Genomic DNA, 19,531 nt, shown 5'->3' with positions numbered 1-19,531 from the left:
ACTCCTTCCCAACCACCTCTACCGAATCTTCCAAATCTTCCCTATCTAGCCATAGAACCATGTGGAGTAGATAATGATAACCCACTCTGATGGTCAGGGCACCAGAGATGTGGAAACCACAGGGAGAGAGGAACTCTAGGGGAGAGGGAGAGAATGCATAGAAGGCTGGCAACAGGGGTGGTCACTTACTGACTATTGATGGGGTGTCATCTGGGGCTCCCAAACACAAGGGAGCAGGTCTCATTCCCACAGTTAGTACCTAGGAATGAGTTAGTCTAGGGATCCCACTCTCTATTCCTCACCACACTTTGATGTGGTACAGGATGGATTCCATCACTGTATGAGATGGACTACATCACTTGGAGTTGAGTGAAGAACCAATTGTACAGTCTTTTGGGTTTGGATGTGTTGATTTGAGATAGTAGTAGGACCTGATCCTGTCTCACCATCCACAGGCAGTTGTCTGAACCCCTACAGTGGGCACAATGGGTTGAGAACAGAATCGCCTGTGGATCAATCCACCACCAGGCACCCGTTGTCTTCTGACCATTTTACTCCATCTACACCAAGGTAAGGATATACATATTTAATTTTTTAAGGACATTTCATAGTATAATATTATTCTTTTACTGTTATAATGTTTCAGTTACTCATTTCGGAACACATCTCCCCTCATCCTATGAAGAATGTGTACAATGCTAAGTAAATCAGTCGATGTCAATGATTCTGACTGCAACTACTTTGGTGCCAGGATGTCTCTTTAGATTTAGGGTGAACAAAAATAAATTAGGTTAAGACATGTGTTGAAATGATAGGATCCCATAAAATGAAATTTTCAGTGATCAGAACATATTATTTTAGAGCTTATAAACATTTCAAGTGTTGGATGAACAAAAAAGAATATAAGTGATTGGGTCTATTATTATTTTAAGCCTTAGGCAAAAGATCTCAAAACCCCAGCCTTTGAGTGTTACTAGAAATTTGGGGCAGAAGAAACAAGTAATGTGCCAGTCTATTGCCACAGCTCTACACCTCATTCTGGGTTTGGGAATGATTTTAGATAATTATTTTTCTGCCACTTGCTGTCACCACCCTGATTGAATCTATAAGCTGGGATGTTACGCAAACGACAAAATGTAGTCAGGGAACAATTAATACATCAAACGCAGACAGTGAATAGGACTAAAATCCTAAAGAGTACACATTACAGAAAAGCTGGGTAAATCTGGGCTTGGTATCACGGAGCCGCTCTCTTCCTCTGTCCCATTGTTTGTGACCTTGACTATTTCCATCATGATGTAAACCCATGGAATCAAGTCACTGACATGTTTACGATTCCCTCATCACGTTTCGCAGTTATTAATACCATAGTGGTGGCAAGGACACTTTCAACATACAGTGCCTCCTGTCAAGAGAAAATGAAAACCTTCCGGTAAAGGTCCCAGAGCACTGGCAGTAGGCTCTGTTCTTCATCTGTCCCCTACGACAGACTCTATTCACTCTCAACCTAATCTAAAGGAGGGACAGATAACACTATTGGGGTCCCTTGTGTCGGTGACAGAGAATACTGCCATTACGACTGCTACTACTAATAATATAAATGATAGCAATTATTTGGTGCTTACTATGTCCTAGGGGACCGTTCTAAGCACATTCTCTACATGAACCAATTTAATCCTCACAGCAGCAGTAGACACCATTACTACCCTCCTTTTGCAGATGGGGAAACTGAGGCCCAGAGAGGTTCCCACAGCTGAGAAGTGGCAGAGTTGGGATAGCCATGGGTGTTGACAGGTGCAGAAGATTGAGAAGCAGAAGTGAGGAATAGATGATTTTTCTGTAAGATGAGAAAAGCCACTTGGGAAAAAGCTGTTCCATCTTGGAAGCCATTGCTATCTTTGAAGCCGTCTTTGAAGCATCCCCGAGGAGAGGGAGTGATGTCAAGTTCCCAGCCCCAGGCTCTGCCCCGTCACGAAAAGAAGGGCGAGGGACCAAGCTGGAGGGTGTGGGGCTGCTGCCGAGACTCTTCTTGTCTACAGCCATGCACCCCAGAATCCTACAATGAACTGGAAGGATGGCTGAGGACACACTAAACGCCCCTGGTTGACAGAGGGCCCTGAGGTGCCACAAGCGCTTCCTGCTGGATTATAGGGACACTGGTTTTTATTTATTTTTATTAACCTCCTGTCACTGATAGATAGGAATGACAAGGATAAAGCCCAAGACAAAAGGGAGGGGATCCTACTAGATTTTATGGAGACCTATGTGAACAGGAAGGAGACCTTCAGGTAGAATTTATTTACAGCTCTGCGGGGTGTATGGATCTGTGTTTATGGGTATGAGCATTTGGGAACTGTGGTATTTAAATTCCTTTAATGTTCTTAGAAGGTACCTGGGAGGATTCATTATTTTAGTTTTCATATTGATGCTATCAGGAAATGTTCAAAAACTCAGAATATCTTATTTCTTCACAGAAGTTCTTACTGGCACCTCTTCATGTGCTGCTCACTTGGCATCCATTGGTGCTCCACATTTTGGACACGGAACCATCGCTCTCACCTGGACCCTTTGGGGGGGACTAGGTTCCACGCAAGCACGTTGGAGAGGATGCACTTTCCCTTACTGCCATGTTTTACCCTAGCCCCTCATTACTGTGTTCGGGAAATTATTCCTTTTTCCACCCCTAATTAGGCCTCTGGGTACTTTATGGTAAGTGTGACATTTTTCTCTTGACAGGCAGTATTATAGTGTAGAACTGTCCTTGTCACTCTTTATTGCTTTTAATAACTATGAAATCTCTTACAAGATGTCTAGAGCCTCATCAACATATGTTGATGGCACTGTTTTATCAGTCCTGAAATGGTCAAGGTCACAGACAATGTGCCAGAGGAAGGAAGACAGTGAACACATTATTATAAATAGATATGTGACTTGAAAATGACCCTTTCAGGCATGGGGACATTAGTTGGCAATAGGAAGGAAGTGATGAGATGCAATAATTTTATTTTGCTTAGGGAAGTCTCCAGGTGTATGTCAGACACTTGCTATGTTTAATCTGATTGGCGTGTTAGCACATCAGAGGTTGAAACATTTATCATAGTTATTTCATGATAATGAAAATGAATTAGAAGATAAGGTGGGGCAAAAGTATGGTTTGGATAGTCAAAAGCTAGCATCTGACACATTATTTTAACTGAGGAAATTTAAGTGAAACGTGAGAACAATGTACCTTACATTTTGTCATTCTGGACTTAAAAAAAATTTTTTTTAATGTTTATTTTTGAGAGAGCGAAAGAGAGTATGAGCAGGGGAGGGGCAGAGAGAGAGGGGGACCCAGAATCCTAAGCAGGCTTCAGGCTCTGAGCTGTGAGCACAGAGCCTGACGCAAGCCTCGAACTCACCAGCCGTGAGATCACGGCCTGAGCTGAAGTCAGATGCTCAATTGACTGATCCACTCAGGTGCCCCTGTCATTGTGAACTTTTTAAAAAACATAAGCATTGGGAAGCATTTTAGGTAGTAAGTTGAGATACTAGTACTGAATCCCATTTCCTTCCCTCTTGATGTCTCATTCATCCTCAGAAGATATATTTTAACAACGAAATATCTAAAAGGTATATTGGTTTTGTTACTTGGGGCTCAAAAATGTCCCCAAGGCATCGGTTTAGACTTGCCAGTGCATATATGGGTCGGTGATTTGTGCTTAATAGACTTCAGAATTCCCAACATCTGGAGGTAGAGAAAAGCAACAAAAACAGTAACACCGTCAACAGCAATAGCTGTCAAAAATACTGACAGTAGCATTAATTGGTGTGCATATCCATTAATGTTAACCTTTCAACATCCCGTTCAGACAGGTATTATTACAATAATATAAAGGATCAAGAGTCAAGAGTTCAGGCAGCGAGGTTAGACCTTGGGTAAGTTAATTAACTCCTCTCAGAATTGCAATGTCTTCATCTGTAAAGGAGACAGTATTATCATTACTTGTAATAATAATTAATACTGCCTTGAAGTGTTTTTTCCTGAAGATTACGTGAATAATGCATGTAAGGCACTTAGCACAGCACCCATTTTATGATGGCTAGTTATCATCATCATCATCATCATCACCGTCCCCATTTTTCAGATGAAGAAGCTGGAGCACAGAGGTTCTCCAAACCCCAGCAAATGGGAGGCAGGGATGGAACAAGGGGACACTGGATTCCCAATCCCCTGCTGGTCACTGGCAGTCGCCACCTTACTTCATTAGGGAATGTCGCTTTGTGGGAAAGGAAGCCGCGGGAGTATGGTGTAGCCTTTGGCCAGGAATCTAACTCTAACTTTGGGAAGAGGCGACAGGGACATGGGGGAAAGCGGTTATTTATAGTCAGGGCCTCTGGGGCCTCGGATGCTGCCTGTGACTGGCTCCCTTCTCCCTCCTGCATTCCTCCCTTCTCCCAGTGGTGTTGCCCTTTCCATGTGTTGTGGTTGCCCAACACTAGAACATGTTTGTTAGGTTACTCACCCAGGTCCACTTTCTGTGAACTCCCTTAATTCCCTGGGTAACTAAAAGAAAGGAAGGAGGGGAATGACCTCCCAGTCAGATATCCTGCCCCCCCCCCCCCCCCGCTTGCTTTATGTTGTGTAGACCTACGTGTTTAGGCAGCTTTATTTGTAGTATCTTGCAACAAATTAAGCACTATTCTTTTTTGTTTTTTAATTTTTTTTATGTTTATTTAATTTTGAGAGAGACAGAGCATGAGCAGGGGGGGCAGAGAGAGAGGGAGACAAAGAATCTGAAGCAGGGTCCAGGCTCTGAGCTGTCAGGACAGAGCCCTCTGGCAGGGCTTGAACCCACGAACCATGAGATCATGACCTGAGCTGAAGTCGGACACTTAACCCACTGAGCCACCCAGGCGCCCCCCCAATAAGTGCTATTCTTGAGTAAGAGTCACCACAGGTGGGAACACAGCATTATAAGCAGTTACTCTGGTGTTCTATCTCTTTACTTCCTGCTCTGCTAAAGCATAAGCATTTGTACTGTGCAGTGCCTCACCCGTTTAAAAAATTTGGGAGGAGAGATGCTTTTTGAGGTTGAAGATTTCTTTGTATGATATCCAACAGATCTTTGGTTTGCACTTTTGTCTGTTTAAATGTTTTTAGAAAAAACCATTTTTTTTTCCTGCAGTACAATCCAGTAGCATTGGTGAAATCACCATTCATTGATCACCACAAATCACTCCCCTCTGTATTTTCACCTCTGGGATTCTCTTTGTGTTAGATTTAGTTGTTTGTATGTTTGTTTTCCTCTGTTGGGACATAGACTTCTTGCAGACAATGACAAGACTTTCTTCTCTTCACTGGTACAGAGCATTGCTCAATAAACATCAGGGCACACAAAGCTAGTGGATCGCTGTATACTAATTTGGGCCAAATCTTCTTGTTGGCCACCAACCTGACAAATGAGTGAAAAGGAGAAGGGAGCTCATAGTCTTGACTCCAGGAGACAAATAATTTTAGTAAGTCAAGTGCCTTTGGGAGTTGCTAATTGACACCTGTAGGAGTCGCTAATTCCCCATAGGGTGGGGAAGGGGTCAAGAGGAAGAGAACAAAGGGAGAAAGCAGAAAACATTTTTCTAGATGAGTCTCCTGAGTCAAGGGAAATGAATGCAAAAATAAACTATTGGGATGATATCAAAATGAAAAACTTCTGCACAGCAGAGGAAAGTATCAACAAAACTAAGACAACCTACTGGATGGGAGAAGATATTTGCGAATGCCACATCTCATAAGGGGTTAGTATCCAAAATATATAAAGAGCTGATACAGCTTAACACCCCTCCCCAAAATAAACCAGTTAAAAAATGGGCAGAAATCATGAGCAGACATTTCTCCAAAGAAGACCTACAGGTGGCCAACAGATACATGAAAAGATGTTCAACATCATACATCATGAGGGAAATGCAAATCAGGGAAATGAGATATCACCTCACACCTGTCAGAATGGCTAAAATAAAAAACACAAGAAACAAGTGTTGTCGAGGATGTGAGAAAAAGGAACCCTCATGAACTACTAGTGGGAATGCAACCTGGTACAGCCACTGTGGAAAACAGTATGGAGGTTCCTTAAAAAACTAAAAAGAGAACTACCACAGGATCCAGTAATTGTACCACTGGATAGTTATCCAAAGAATAGAAAAACACTAATTCTAAAAGATATATATACCACTCTGTTTATAGGAGCAGTATTTACAATAGCCAAATTATGGAAGAAGCCCAAGTGTTCATCAAGAGATGAATGGATAAAGAAGATGGGGCACATATACATGGAACATCATTCAGCCATAAAAAGAATGAAATCTTAACATTTGCAATACTGTGGATGGATCTAGAGAATATATACTAAGTAAAATAAGTCAGAAGAAGACAAACCATATGAGTTCACTCATATGTGAAATTTAAGATCCCAAAAGAGGAATGAAGGAAAAAAAATAGACAAACAAAAAGCCAGACCCTTAACTATAGAGAACACACAGATGGTCACCAGAGGGAAGGTGGGTGGGGGTATGGGTGAATTAGGTGAAGGGGATTAAGAGTACACCGATGATGAGCACTGAGTGATGTCTAGAATTGTTGAATCACTATACTGTACACGTGAAACTAATCTAACCCTGTATATTAACGATACTAGAATTAGAATACAATTTAAAAATTTTTTTGTTTAACGTTTATTTATTTTTGGGACAGAGAGAGACAGAGCATGAACGGGGGAGGGGCAGAGAGAGGGGGAGACACAGAATCGGAAGCAGGCTCCAGGCTCTGAGCCACCAGCCCAGAGCCTGATGCGGGGCTCGAACTCACAGACCGCGAGATCGTGACCTGAGCTGAAGTCAGACGCATAACCGACTGAGCCACCCAGGCGCCCCTAGAATACAATTTAAAGAAAAGGAGGAGAGGGCAGGTAGATGCAGAAGAAAGGACTTGAAGATACAAAAGAGGGTAGGAAAGGGAACATATTTTACATCACCAATTATTTCTACCAGTTCCCAGCCCCTGTCTTGGGCCAGTGTGCTCTGCCATTACAAACGTCTCCATTTTTTTTTTTTTTTTAAACTTAATCAAGAGATTAGATTTTATTGGACTCTCAATTGGAAAGAAGTCAGGGCTGAAACTTTGGTGGTGAAAAGTGTGTCACTATTTTTCTTCCTTTAGCCAGACCAAGAGTTCTGGTATCGGCAGGGAGCCGGAGCTGGTAAATCTGAGTATCTGACCTCCTGGGCCCAGACTAACTGATAGTGGTGATTGGGAGAGGAAGCGTGGGATCAACTGTGTAAATAGGGGTAGGTACACAACAGGTCACACATCAGTTTGGGGGAATTATACATATTTTGTTCAGAGCGAGGCCGAGTAGGTAGATAGAAATCTCCTGGGAATTTCAACAGGCTGCCTTTTGCCTGAGCACTGCTTTGAAAGCAATGGCCTTACATTTTCTGTTTTTATATATGTTTTTACATTCTTCTATTCTCCTCTGATGTCTTCCTGGACTAATAGAAAAAAACAAGAAGGAGAATAGGAAGTAAGGGAATACATGGTTGTGAAAAGAATAAGCAATTTTCCTAAAGCCAGGTAACACAGTGTTAGCCTTACTTTCTTTCAGAAAAGGTCCTCAGACCTACTTTTGCCATTCCTAATACTCTTAGCAATACTTTTATTTAAATTTAGTTTTGTTTTTAACCAATCATCATGACTTTCATGACTTTTCATGGCTCCATTGGGTCTCTTAAACCTTACTGTAAACAAAAGAACTTTCATTTCAGAGTGTTCTGCAGAATTTAAATGTCAACTGGTTGAGGGCTACGTGTTTCTTTTCTAGAGACATCTCTGAAGAGAAAAGAAGGGATAGGAAAGGAGAAGGAAAAGTAACGGGCAATGACTGAAGTTAAGAGGAAACCTTTTTTAAAAAGTGAAACATCGATCACGATGGATAGATTTGATTCTTGTTGTGACAGAATAAAGGCGCTTTATTTGTCTTGTTTGGCTTGTTCTTCGGACACATGGCTGTAGTCAGCTCGGGTCCACTGCCAGCACTTCGGAGTCACTCCTTTCCTGGGCTGTGGGGCCTATGAGCAATGCAGCATTCCCCTCCTGTTCCCAGTGTGTTCCATCTGTGGCTCTTTCTGTCCTATAGTTTCCAATTTGCTTGAAACACTCTTATTTACTCTAAAGTAGGATACAGTTACGTTGCCAGGGACGGGCTCTGCAGCTCTATCACCACAGAAAATACTGTCAGCGTAGTATTAAGGAATAAAAAGCTAACAGGTGGAAGTCAGATAGAGCCAGCAGCATGCACAGATGGCAATACAAAAACCTTCACTTTATTCTACTTTGGGCAGGCTTTGTATTTCATACTCCTGCTAAGGTGGCCCAAAGCTACCATAAGCATGGCTCTTTGTATCCATACTCATGGAAGAGGCAGCCCTAGAATTTCAATTTAATGATTTGGTTTCAGCATTTTTTTCATCTGGCCATGAAATCTGCTACCCACTTTATTAAAGAGTAACACAATAGGTACTAAAGATCAGTGAAGTGGCCCAAAGCCTCAGTTCAGTTCATGTTTATTGCCTTCCCTTATTGTGTTTCAACACTGGGGTTATAAAGATGATAAAAGCATAGTTCCTGGTCTCACCAAGTTCACAGGTTAGCCAAGAGAGGCAAAGACAAAGGAAGCATGGGCTCAAGTTGAGACACTGTCTATGCCTCGTAATATTTTTGGAAGAAATGAATCAAGTGCTGGCTTTCTTGAACAGCACTGACAATCCATTTTGGCAAGAAGGATGGAGATGGAAAGCCACATGGTTAAGTAAGAAGGAAGGGGAAATTTGGTAGTGATGTTGTGTTAGGAGCAAAGGGAATTTTTCTCTTCAAATTTTTAATTTTAAAAATTTTTAAAATTTTCATTGTTAAAAAGTTTTATTTTATTTTTTAAATGTTTATTTATTTTTGGAAGAGAGAAATATAGAGCACAAGCAGGGGAGGGGCAGAGAGAGAGGGAGACACAGAATCTGAAACAGGCTCCAGGCTCTGAGCTGTCAGCACAGAGCTTGACTCGGGGCTGGAACTAATGAGCTGAGCCTGAGATCATGACCTGAGCCAAAGTAGGATGCTTAACAGACTCAGCCACCCAGGCTCCCCTATTTTATTTTTATTTTTCAGTAAACTCTACACACCATGTGGAGCTTTGAACTCTTGACCCTGAGATTAAGAGTCGCATGCTCTACCAAGTGAGACAGTCAGGTGCCCCGTCCTTCAGTTTTTTATTTTTTTAAGGTTTATTTATTTTAAGAGAGGGAGAAAGCATGAGTGGGGGAAGGGCAGAGAGACAGAGAGGGAGAGAGAGAGAATTCCAAGCAGGCTCCGCATTGTCAGTACAGAGCCAGATACTGGGCTCAAAATCACCAGTGGGTGAGATCATGACCTGAGTGGAAATCAAGAGTCGGCGGCTTAACCAACTGAGCCACCCAGGTGCCCCTCCTTCAATTTTTAAATAGAATATTTTCAGATTTATAGAAAGAAAAATAGTACAATGAATACCCATATACCCTTCACATAGATTTATCAATTATTAACATTTTGTCACATTCATCTGCAGTATTTGTGTATTTTTTTGAACCATAAAAGTAGGTTGCAGACCTCTTGACATTTCACCTCTTGGTGATTAGGCATGATCACACCCTTAAGATATACAGTGGTTCTATAATATCATCTGATCTAGAATCCATATTCAGATTTCTCCAGTTGTCCAGAAAGTGTCTTTCACAGATTTTTTTCCCTCCCCAATTCAGGATTCACACATTCCATTTAGTTGTTGTGTCTCTTAGCCTCTTTGCATTTATATTTTTGTTTTACTTTATTTTGTAACATTTAATATTTGAAGAATTTAGGCTGGTTATATAGAAGACTGTCCTATATGTTGGATTTATCTGATTATTTCTTCATGAACAGATTCAGCTTAAACATTTTTTGGCAAGAATCCCACAGATAGATGTTGTTGTAGTACAACAGCTTTGAATCTAGACTTCATGGACTTCTATTTTACTGTGGTAAGAACACTTAATATGAGATCTACCTTCTCAACAGACTGTAGAGTGCACCATAAATACTGTTAATTACATACAACATGGCGCAGTGTTGCACAGCACATCTTTAGAACTTCCTCATCTTGCATCACTGGAACTTTATACCCGGTGATTAGCAGCTCTTCCTTTCCCCTCCTCGCTGCCCCTGGCAACCACCATTCTTCTATGAATTTGACGGCTTTAGAGACCTTATATAAGTGGAGTCACACAGCATTCGTCCCTCTGTGACGGGCTTATTTTACTTTCTATGATGCCCTCAAGATTCATCCATGTCGTTGCAGATTGCAGGATTTCCTTCTTTTCTATGGCTGTAGAGAGCCTAGCTTTTAAAGACTGTGTTTATCACACAACATGGCCCTTAAATGGAAGCCTGCTTCATCTGATGTGCAACTGAAGAATTGAAATGCCTTTCGGTGCCAGAGGAAACACCAGCTCTATGCAGGATTTACTGAGAGAGGGTTTGTAAGCCGCCCGACTGGCACTGCTCCAACGGATTTTCAAGGGACATTTGGATTGTGTGCAATTCCAGCCCTTAAACACTGACTTGAGAACCCTCTGCTCCTTGTTCAGTTTCCTGCTTTTAACAGAGTTAACAGGGGCGCCTGGGTGGCTCAGGTGATTAAGCGTCTGACTTGTTATCCACTTAGGTGGTGATTTCCCAGTCATGAGACTGGGCTCATGCTGAGGGTCCGGCCTGCTTGGGAGTCTCTCAGGGAGTCTCTCCCTGTCCTCCCCCCCCCCCCCACTTGTGTGTGCATGCACAGGTGCTCTCTCAGAATAAATAAACATGTTTTCAACGTTTATTTTTTTTTGGGACAGAGAGAGACAGAGCATGAACGGGGGAGGAGCAGAGAGAGAGGGAGACACAGAATCGGAAACAGGCTCCAGGCTCTGAGCCATCAGCCAGAGCCCGATGCGGGGCTCGAACTCACGGACCGCGAGATCGTGACCTGGCTGAAGTCGGACGCTTAACCGACTGCACCACCCAGGCGCCCCAAACATGTTTTAAAAAGTTAACAGAATATCTTGTTTGTTCTACACCAGCACATAGAAACCTAATTTATTCTTTTAAATAGCTACAGGGTATTCCATTGCAGGAAGGCACTAGAATTTGTTCAAAATCAGTTCACTATTGGAGGATATTTCGACTGTGTTCAGACTTTTGCTACTACTATTATAATGCTGCAAGGAGGGATGTGTCTTTTTATAATAATACCTTTTGGGGATCTTGAATGACCAAGTCATTATAGGAGAACAAATAGAATATTTTTGCTATATTTTTTGGAAAATAGGGGCTTTATTTTCTTTTCTGGCTACTTTTGTATTGATACTATTTTGGTACTAATTCCTATGATTTCAACTTTTCAAAATTAAGCTTAAAAATATCAATTACACCTGAAAAATATCCCAGTTAGCATAATTTTAAAATCCACTTAATGGCATTTGGATCCCAAAAGACAAGTTACCAAATATCTTTAGTGGTTAGTGTTTATTCAACAAATATTTCTTGAGTGCCTCTGTGTACCAGGGGCAATATTAAGGGTTTTAATAGATTTTATGCATCCTAGTATCATTGAAATTCTGCTGAAATTCAAGACTAAGAACTATGTATAAGATAATTGCTCATTTGTTCCATTAAATCTATAACAAGACATTTGTATAGTGGTAAGGTAGACAGGAGGGGAAAAGTAATATATTTGTATTAAAAATTGTATTTTAATGTATTTCCTAGATAGCACTTACAGAAACAGTGCTTTTCTTTCTTTTTCTTTTTTCTTTTCTTAAAATGACTATTCTGAATGCTATGGCTTAATGTGAAATGGTTTTGGAAGACTTGACTGTTCTAGATTCTAGAATGAAATCTTCAAAATATAGCACATTATAAGCTATTTTCTATTACAGAGGTATAAGTAATCTCTGACTAAGATTGTAAACCTGCTATACATAAATGGATTCCAGATAATTAAATGCAGTTGATAATGCTTCCCTTAGTTTGATAGAACAGAAAATTATTACAATCTTTATTTATCCAATTAACATCTAAATATTATAATTATTTTATTTTTTACATTTTACGTCCATTATACACGCATATGATATAAAATTTTTAAATGGTGCAAAAGGCATCTACAGAGCCAACCAGTGTTGCCAATTTCTTCTGAGATGTTCCATGCAGATACAGGCAATTATATAGACTTACATTTCTACCTTCTGTCCTTCCCTCCCTCTCTTCTCTCTTTAGTAATTGGTATGATCAGTCCTTCCTAATTCTTTTTATTTTTCCCTAAATACTTTCTCCTGGCTCTTATTGCTCATTTAGTTTTATGATAGAACCTTAAAATCAACTTGTCTAGAATGAGAAAAAAATCCTACTAATAATTTTAGAAGTGGGATGCACAATATTTATAAGTTAGCTTTGAAATAATTGACATCTTACAAGATGCTGAGTCTTTTAAGCCAAAAAACATGATATGCTTTCCATTTGTTTTAGTCTTTTGAAAAATGGCCATTAAGCTTATCTGGAGGATTTTTTATCTTTTTATAAATTTTTTGGGTAGTGATTCCTTCTGTTATAGCTTCTGGTTGCTTTTTATATGTATGAAAACTATTGCTTTTCCATATTATGTTTTTTACCATACTGGATTTTTTCATTGTTTATAGTAGTTGTCTAGCTGATTGTCTTGAGTTCTCCAGCTAAGCAATAATTTTATCTGCACATACCTTCAGAACAATATTAAACTATGATGATGTGTATGGCTAGGTTAACTTCCTTATGTGTGTATTTTCCAACAAAGTCTCTCTGGCAAAAGGCAATATGAGCTATTAAATATGAACACAGACAAAACAACCAAATCTACAGTCAACCATAAAAACCAAACCAAACAATCAACCAACAAAAACTCTTCTCATGTGTAATCTTGTGAATCAGACTTATCTCAATTTAGTGAAAACAAAACAACAAAATATCCAAATGAGATAGTTGGATACTGAGGTTAAGGTCTGTATCGTTATCATGAATAACCTTCAATTTCAAATTTTTTGTGTGCCTTAAAACTCATTGTTCTCGTTTTATTAATCTTACATTAAACACATGTAACAAATTTGAGCTGATAAAATAGTTTAATAGAATATTACTTTTATTACCTTTTTATGTTGTAGATCCACATAAGATTTAATAAGAAAACCGAGTTTAGTCGACAAGAAAAGTGAAAAACTCTGGATTTAGTTTTCTTGCCTCTCACTTTGCTGGCATGGAGCCTGTCATTGTAGACCCAGAGTCAGTAGGTCAATGGCCTGATACAATAGTCCTTGTCTTTTATGCTAGAAATATCTGTAGAGAGGGAATCTTAGACTCCTATAAGTGAAATTCTTAACAATACTAATTGTTTGCTTACCTGCAACGTAAGGATTGTGAAGATAAAGCAGGGTGGGAACCTGACCTACCCGGGCATATCTTTCATCTGAATATGAAGGAAATGATTCATTGATACTCAACCTGAAAGACCTTGCCTGGAAAACACAGCTCATATTGCATAACCAAGCATTTGAAAACAAAGTGTCTGAGAAAACAGTTTGGAAATCAATTCCCATCACTTTCTCTTAGTTCAACTATCTTTTGTTAGCGTTCATAGTAGTAACCGCCGCTGTGCTTTGTTTTGCAATCTGGTGTTTTGGGGGAAACCTCCTGAGGTGGTGGTGGGGTAGTCTCATTACTCTCATTTAACAAGTGAGGAAAGGGAGGCTCGCAGAGGTTCAAGACTTGCCCAGGGTTGCGTAGGCAGAAACTGATAGAGCCAGGAATTACTAAATCTAGGTCTGCCTAGGGAGTGAGAGGGCATGGATTGTATAACTTCATCTTTTAGAAACTCAGTTTTTTGAATTGTAGAATGAGCATAATAGTCATTTTGCATGCAGTATTGCTATAAAAATGAAATGAGGTAATGTAGGTAAAACATCCATGTCGGTATTGAACATACGCACGGAGCTTAATACATATTTATTTCAATTACTCTTTAGCTCTTTATTCTCATTGCCATGCTTATAGTTCTATAGGGTATTTTAGTTGGTATTTAGTTGGTATTTTAGTTTACTGACCCCTTCCCCCACTCTTGGGCTAAGGGCCAGGAGTATTTTGAAGGGATTAAGATGAACCTACAATTTATTGAATCAGATCATTAAGTAGAGCTAGAGTGAAGTTATAATACATTTGCAAGGTGACATATCTAAAGGCGCCATAAGCAGGGGGCGTAGGCAAAATCATAAAAATCCATTTATCTGCCAGCACATTTATGTAAGAGATTACACTACTGAGCAGGAATTTCCTGCCCAGTGTCTTTTTCTTTTCTTTTCCTTTTTTTTTTTTTTTTTATGGAACTTTTCAATAGCTTGTAATGGGCTGTTGTGCTTCCTCTTCAGGCTTGGCTGTTATCAGTTCCACTCAGATATTCCTTCCTCTTCAGTTGGGAGTATTTTGTGACACTTATGAATGAGTGCATCTATTTCTTAATGATTAGAGTGTTGATTTATATCATAGGAGGCTCATCATTTCTGCTTCCCCGCACACAAGACTGTTGTAAGAATGTACTCTTTTCAAGCATACATTAATTATTTGAACCTCCAGGAAAAGGGTGCCATAAAATCAGAAGCCACACGTGAATGTTATAAGAAATAACTTCCTAGTAAAATAATATGTAATGGTAGCAGTCGAGAAAATTTTGTAAGTAGGTGAGAAAACATGTTTGAGTGTTTCTAATTATATGCATAATGCCAAGTGGAAAGAAAAGCATGTAGAAAGAATGTTTGATGAGTAACGGAAAATCAGAGTTTAAGTCTGAGCTCCATGACCAGTATATTATGTGAGCATGGGTAAGATATGAAGGGCTGCTCAGTCTCATTTTCTTTAGCTATAGAACTGGGTGCTGTATCATGGCCCTTAGTCTGTTTTATTTTATTAGGACAAATGTAACTCCCCAGAAAATCTTAGTTTACTGATGTGGCATAAAGCTTTCCTCATTCAGCCTTATTTCAGTGTGTTAGAGATGCAAATTAAATCTTTGGCTATCGCAGTGTTTGTACCAGGAATTAGTAAATAGCAAGTAATATAAAAGAAATAAGAAGATTTAATATTTTCTAGCTTTCAATGGAGAGACATGGTTTTATGTTTTATTTCAAAAACAGATTCAGCAGTAGGTGATTCAATGAATTAATTAGCCACCTAAACATAAACCAACTTCAATCTTCTTTTCTTTTTATCAATTTTACATCAACAAGCTGCCAGCAAAGAGAAGAAAATTAAGATTTTGTCAAAATGATCTCTATACCAGTTGCATACAATTGATGTCAATTGTATTGTATCAGATATTTGGATTCATCTAATTTAAAATTTCTGGTATATTATACAGGCCTAATACTAAAAAAAATTCCTTTTATGACTTTTTTCCTTGACTGTAAAAATACAGTTGACTTCCAGAAATTCAAGTGTGGGTAAATACAGGGACTATTGGAAAACATCACTGTGCTAATGGATAAAAGAAGAAAATGGACCAGAGGTGTACATCTTTCGAAAGGAGATACAAAATTATCACTATGTGCAGGTGATATGATTCTTTGGTAAAGCTAGAAAATCAATCATAATAATTTTGGAAACAACAAGAGAATTTAATAGGAAGACAGGTTAAAAGTAAATGCACAAAATTCAATAGCTTTCTTATATACCCAAAATTACCAGTTAGAAAATAGAAGAGAGGGGGCGCCTGGGTGGCTCAGTCAGTTAAGCATCTGACTTCAGCTCAGGTCATGATCTCTCAGTTTGTGAGTTCAAGCCCCGTGTCGGGCTCTGTGGTGGAGCCTGCTTCGGATTCTGTGTCTCCCTCTCTCTCTTCCCCTCCCCCACTCTCACTGTGTCTCTCAAAAATAAATAAAGAAAAAAAATAATAAAAAAAATAGAAGAGAGAAAAAAGTCCCATTTTCACTAGAACATGAACTCCACGAGGATAGACATCGTCTTGCTCACTACTGCCTCCCCATCTCCTAGAACCATGCCTGGCACATAGTGGACAGGAATAAATATTTATTGAGTAAGTGAGCAAATAGCAATAAAAACATGACTAAAGATTAGGAACAATCATAATATGGAAATACATAGGGCTTTTACGAAGAAAATTTTTAAAGTATACTGAGGGACATAAAAGAAGGCTTGAAAAACAAAAGAAAAAGAGTGGGTTCTTACTTGGAAGTATTCAATGCTATAAAGTTGTCAATTCTAGGGACGCGTGAATGTGAACAGTCGGTTGAGCCTCTGACTTCGGCTCAGGTCATGATCTCACAGTTAGTGAGTTTGAGCCCTGTGTTGGGCTCTCTGCTGACAGCGCGGAGCCTGGAGCCTGCTTCGGATTCTGTGTTTCCCTTTCAATCTAATCCAACCCCACTTGCGCTCTGTCTCTGTCTCTGTCTCTGTCTCTCTCTCTCTCAAAAGTAAATAAACATTAAAAAAATGTAAAATCTTACAAAAATAAACTTGTCAATTCTTCCTAAAATAATCCTTTGATTCAACATGAATCATATCCGAATCCCATCGATTTTTCTTTTTTTAGTTGATCAAATCTATTCTATATTTCATGAAAGAATCATTGTGTACAAAAAAGTTGTTGAATTCTCAAAAAAAAAAAAAGTAGTGGTTGTATGTAGGATGTTTTTCTCTACCAGATAGCCATTCACTCAACAACTATTTTTGAGCATCTATTCTGTGCTTGGTAGTGTTCGGGGCACTGGGGACACAAAAGTACATAAAACAGACCCAAATCCCTGTTCTTGTGGAACTTAGTTTAGAAATGCAGACAATGTGCAAATAAGTAAAATATGTAAGCTGTCTGATGGTGACGTGTGTTAAGAAGAATGAGGCAAAGAAGGGACTAGATAATGGGAGGGTGCAGGGCAGGGTGGGGGTAGACAGAAGATGTGGTTGTAAGTAGGGTGCTTATGAAAACTCTCACAGAGAAGGTGGTATTTGAGCAAAGACCTGCAGGAGGTGAGTCATGAGGTTCTCTGGGATATAAAAAGCTACGGTAATTAAAACAGCGTGGTCTTAGCTCCAAAGAGCCACAGAAGGATGGAATAAAATCTTGAGATCAGAGATTGCCCCAAATATGTATGGAGATTTAGCATGCGATGAGGCGGGCCAAAAGATGGACTTTTTATAAATGGTGTGGAACAACTTGCTAGCCATTTGGAAAAAAGAAGTTGGGATTGTACATCACATAAAATTTACAAATGGATAAAAGATTTTAATGTTAAAAGACACACATTAAACTGCTAGGTGACCATTTAAGTAAATATTTTTACACTCCTACTCTTTGACTAGAGCAGGCCTATTAAGCCGCGATAACAAAGCCAGAAAACACAAATGAGTGGCTCACGAATCCGACAATAAAAGTTTAATGTGGCAAAAACAAAATAAATCAAAATCAAAGTCACTACCGACAAAAGTTAATTTGTTTTTTTTTTGTTGTTTTTTTTTTAAAACAGCACATATCACAGAAACGCTATAGTTCCTTACTCTAATTTTTTCATCCTTTCTGAGGTTAGTGTATACATTCATGTGGTAATGTCTCTTTCCCTTTGGTCTTCAGAACTGTTAAATTAATAATGCATATTCTAATAAACTGCTAGAAACCAAAAATAAGGTATACAAAGAGTTTTTAGAAAGCAAAAAAAATTTCTCTTGCATACTCCAAGAGCAAAAGTAAAAAGAATATGAGCACAATTCACAAAGAAATACAAACAGCCAACAACAGTGAAAACATGTTTAATCTTGTGAATAATCAAAAAAAAAGTTAAGCCAAAACAACACCGAGATGCATTTTTCGACCAATTGGGCTAAGGTTGAGGAGGACTAATTATGAGAAGCAAAGGGAGTACAGCATTCTCATTTGCTACTTATGGGAGTGCCCATTTATATAGACCTTCATCAAAACTAAATATGTGCAAGCCTTTTACATTTTTTCAGATTGTTTTCCAGATATAATTGGACAAGTGGTCAAAGATGTATGTGTAAAAAAGTTTATCTCAGCATTGTTTGCAATAGTAAAAAACTGGAAATGACCTTGATGCCCATAAGTAGGGAACGTCTAAGCTACAGTATCTACAAACTCTGGAATACGATGCAGTTATTATTTATATGAAAAGATGTCTACAATAAATTGTTAATTAAAAAGCAGACTACAATCGTCACTTTGGAAGACAGTTTGGCAGTTTCTTACAAAGACAAACAAACATGGTTTTACCATGTGATCCAGGAGTCACCATCCCTGGTATTTACCCAAAGGAATTGAAAACTGATGTCCACACAAAAACCTGCACGTGGATATTTATAGCAGCTTTATTTATAATTGCCCCAAATTGTAAACAACCAATTCTTCAGTAGGTGGATAGGCAAGCAAACTGTGTGGTGCATCCAGACAATGAAATATTATTTGGTGATAAAAAGAAATGAGCTATCACATCAGGAAAATAAAGAGAAGACATGTTGCTGAGGGAAAGAAGCTAGTCCGAAAGGCCACCCAATGTGTGCTTCCAACTATATGACATTCTATAAGAAACAAAACTTTGGAGACAGTGAAAAGACCTGGATTTGCAAGGGACTGGGAGGAGTAAGGGAGGGATGAATGGGTGGAGAACAGGGGGCTTTCAGGACAATACAGCTACTCTGTATGATACTCTAATGATGCATACATAACATTATGCATTTGGTAAAACCCATGGAAGAGTGAATCCTAATGTAAACTTATAATAATAATAATAATGATAATAATAATAGGTTCATCAGTTGTAACAAATGTACCACACCAGGACAGGATGTTCATTATAGGGGGACTGGGTGGAAGGTGAGGAATGAGTGTGTATAAACTCTCTGCACTTACTCTCTGTTCAATGTTTCCGTCAACCTAAAACTGCTCTAAGAAATAGTCTATTAGTTTTTGGGGCGCCTGGGTGGCGCAGTCGGTTAAGCGTCCGACTTCAGCCAGATCACGATCTCGCGGTCCGTGAGTTCGAGCCCCGCGTCAGGCTCTGGGCTGATGGCTCAGAGCCTGGAGCCTGTTTCCGATTCTGTGTCTCCCTCTCTCTCTGCCCCTCCCCCGTTCATGCTCTGTCTCTCTCTGTCCCAAAAATAAATAAACGTTGAAAAAAAAAATTAAAAAAAAAAAAAGAAATAGTCTATTAGTTTTTGAAAAAACAGACTATAAAGAACATGTATGGGAACGCCTGGGTGACTCAGTCGGTTAAGCATCTGACTTCAGCTCAGGTTGTGATCTCACGGCCCCTAAGTACAAGCCCCGTATCAGGCTCTGTGCTGACAGCTCAAAGCCTGGATCCTGCTTCGAATTCTGTGTCTCCCTCTCTCTGTCCCTCCCCCACT

General features: G+C 39.4%; 1 protein-coding gene across 2 annotated transcripts in view; it reads left to right on the top strand.

Annotated features, from left to right (window-relative positions):
• Positions 1-10,893, top strand: part of LOC147579205 (uncharacterized) — a 331,154-nt gene extending 320,261 nt beyond the window's left edge. The window contains exons 4-6 of one of the 2 annotated variants that reach the window (XM_086713593.1): positions 456-570; positions 2,475-2,709; positions 10,398-10,893. In XM_086713593.1, coding sequence (XP_086569719.1) covers positions 456-570; positions 2,475-2,691 — 332 coding nt within the window. In that variant the 3' untranslated portion in view covers positions 2,692-2,709; positions 10,398-10,893. Of the gene's footprint in view, positions 1-455; positions 571-2,474; positions 3,616-10,397 lie in introns of those variants that run through there. The other variant, XM_086713594.1, reaches the window with a different exon arrangement.
• The last annotated feature ends 8,638 nt before the right edge of the window (positions 10,894-19,531 follow it).

This window comes from Puma concolor, chromosome B4, assembly GCF_028749965.1.
Source record: "Puma concolor isolate L17-30 chromosome B4, mPumCon1.1.hap2, whole genome shotgun sequence".
NCBI classification, from domain to species: domain Eukaryota; kingdom Metazoa; phylum Chordata; class Mammalia; order Carnivora; family Felidae; genus Puma; species Puma concolor.
Note: the sequence above shows the minus strand (reverse complement) of the source record. Positions and strands in the feature narration are given on the sequence as shown.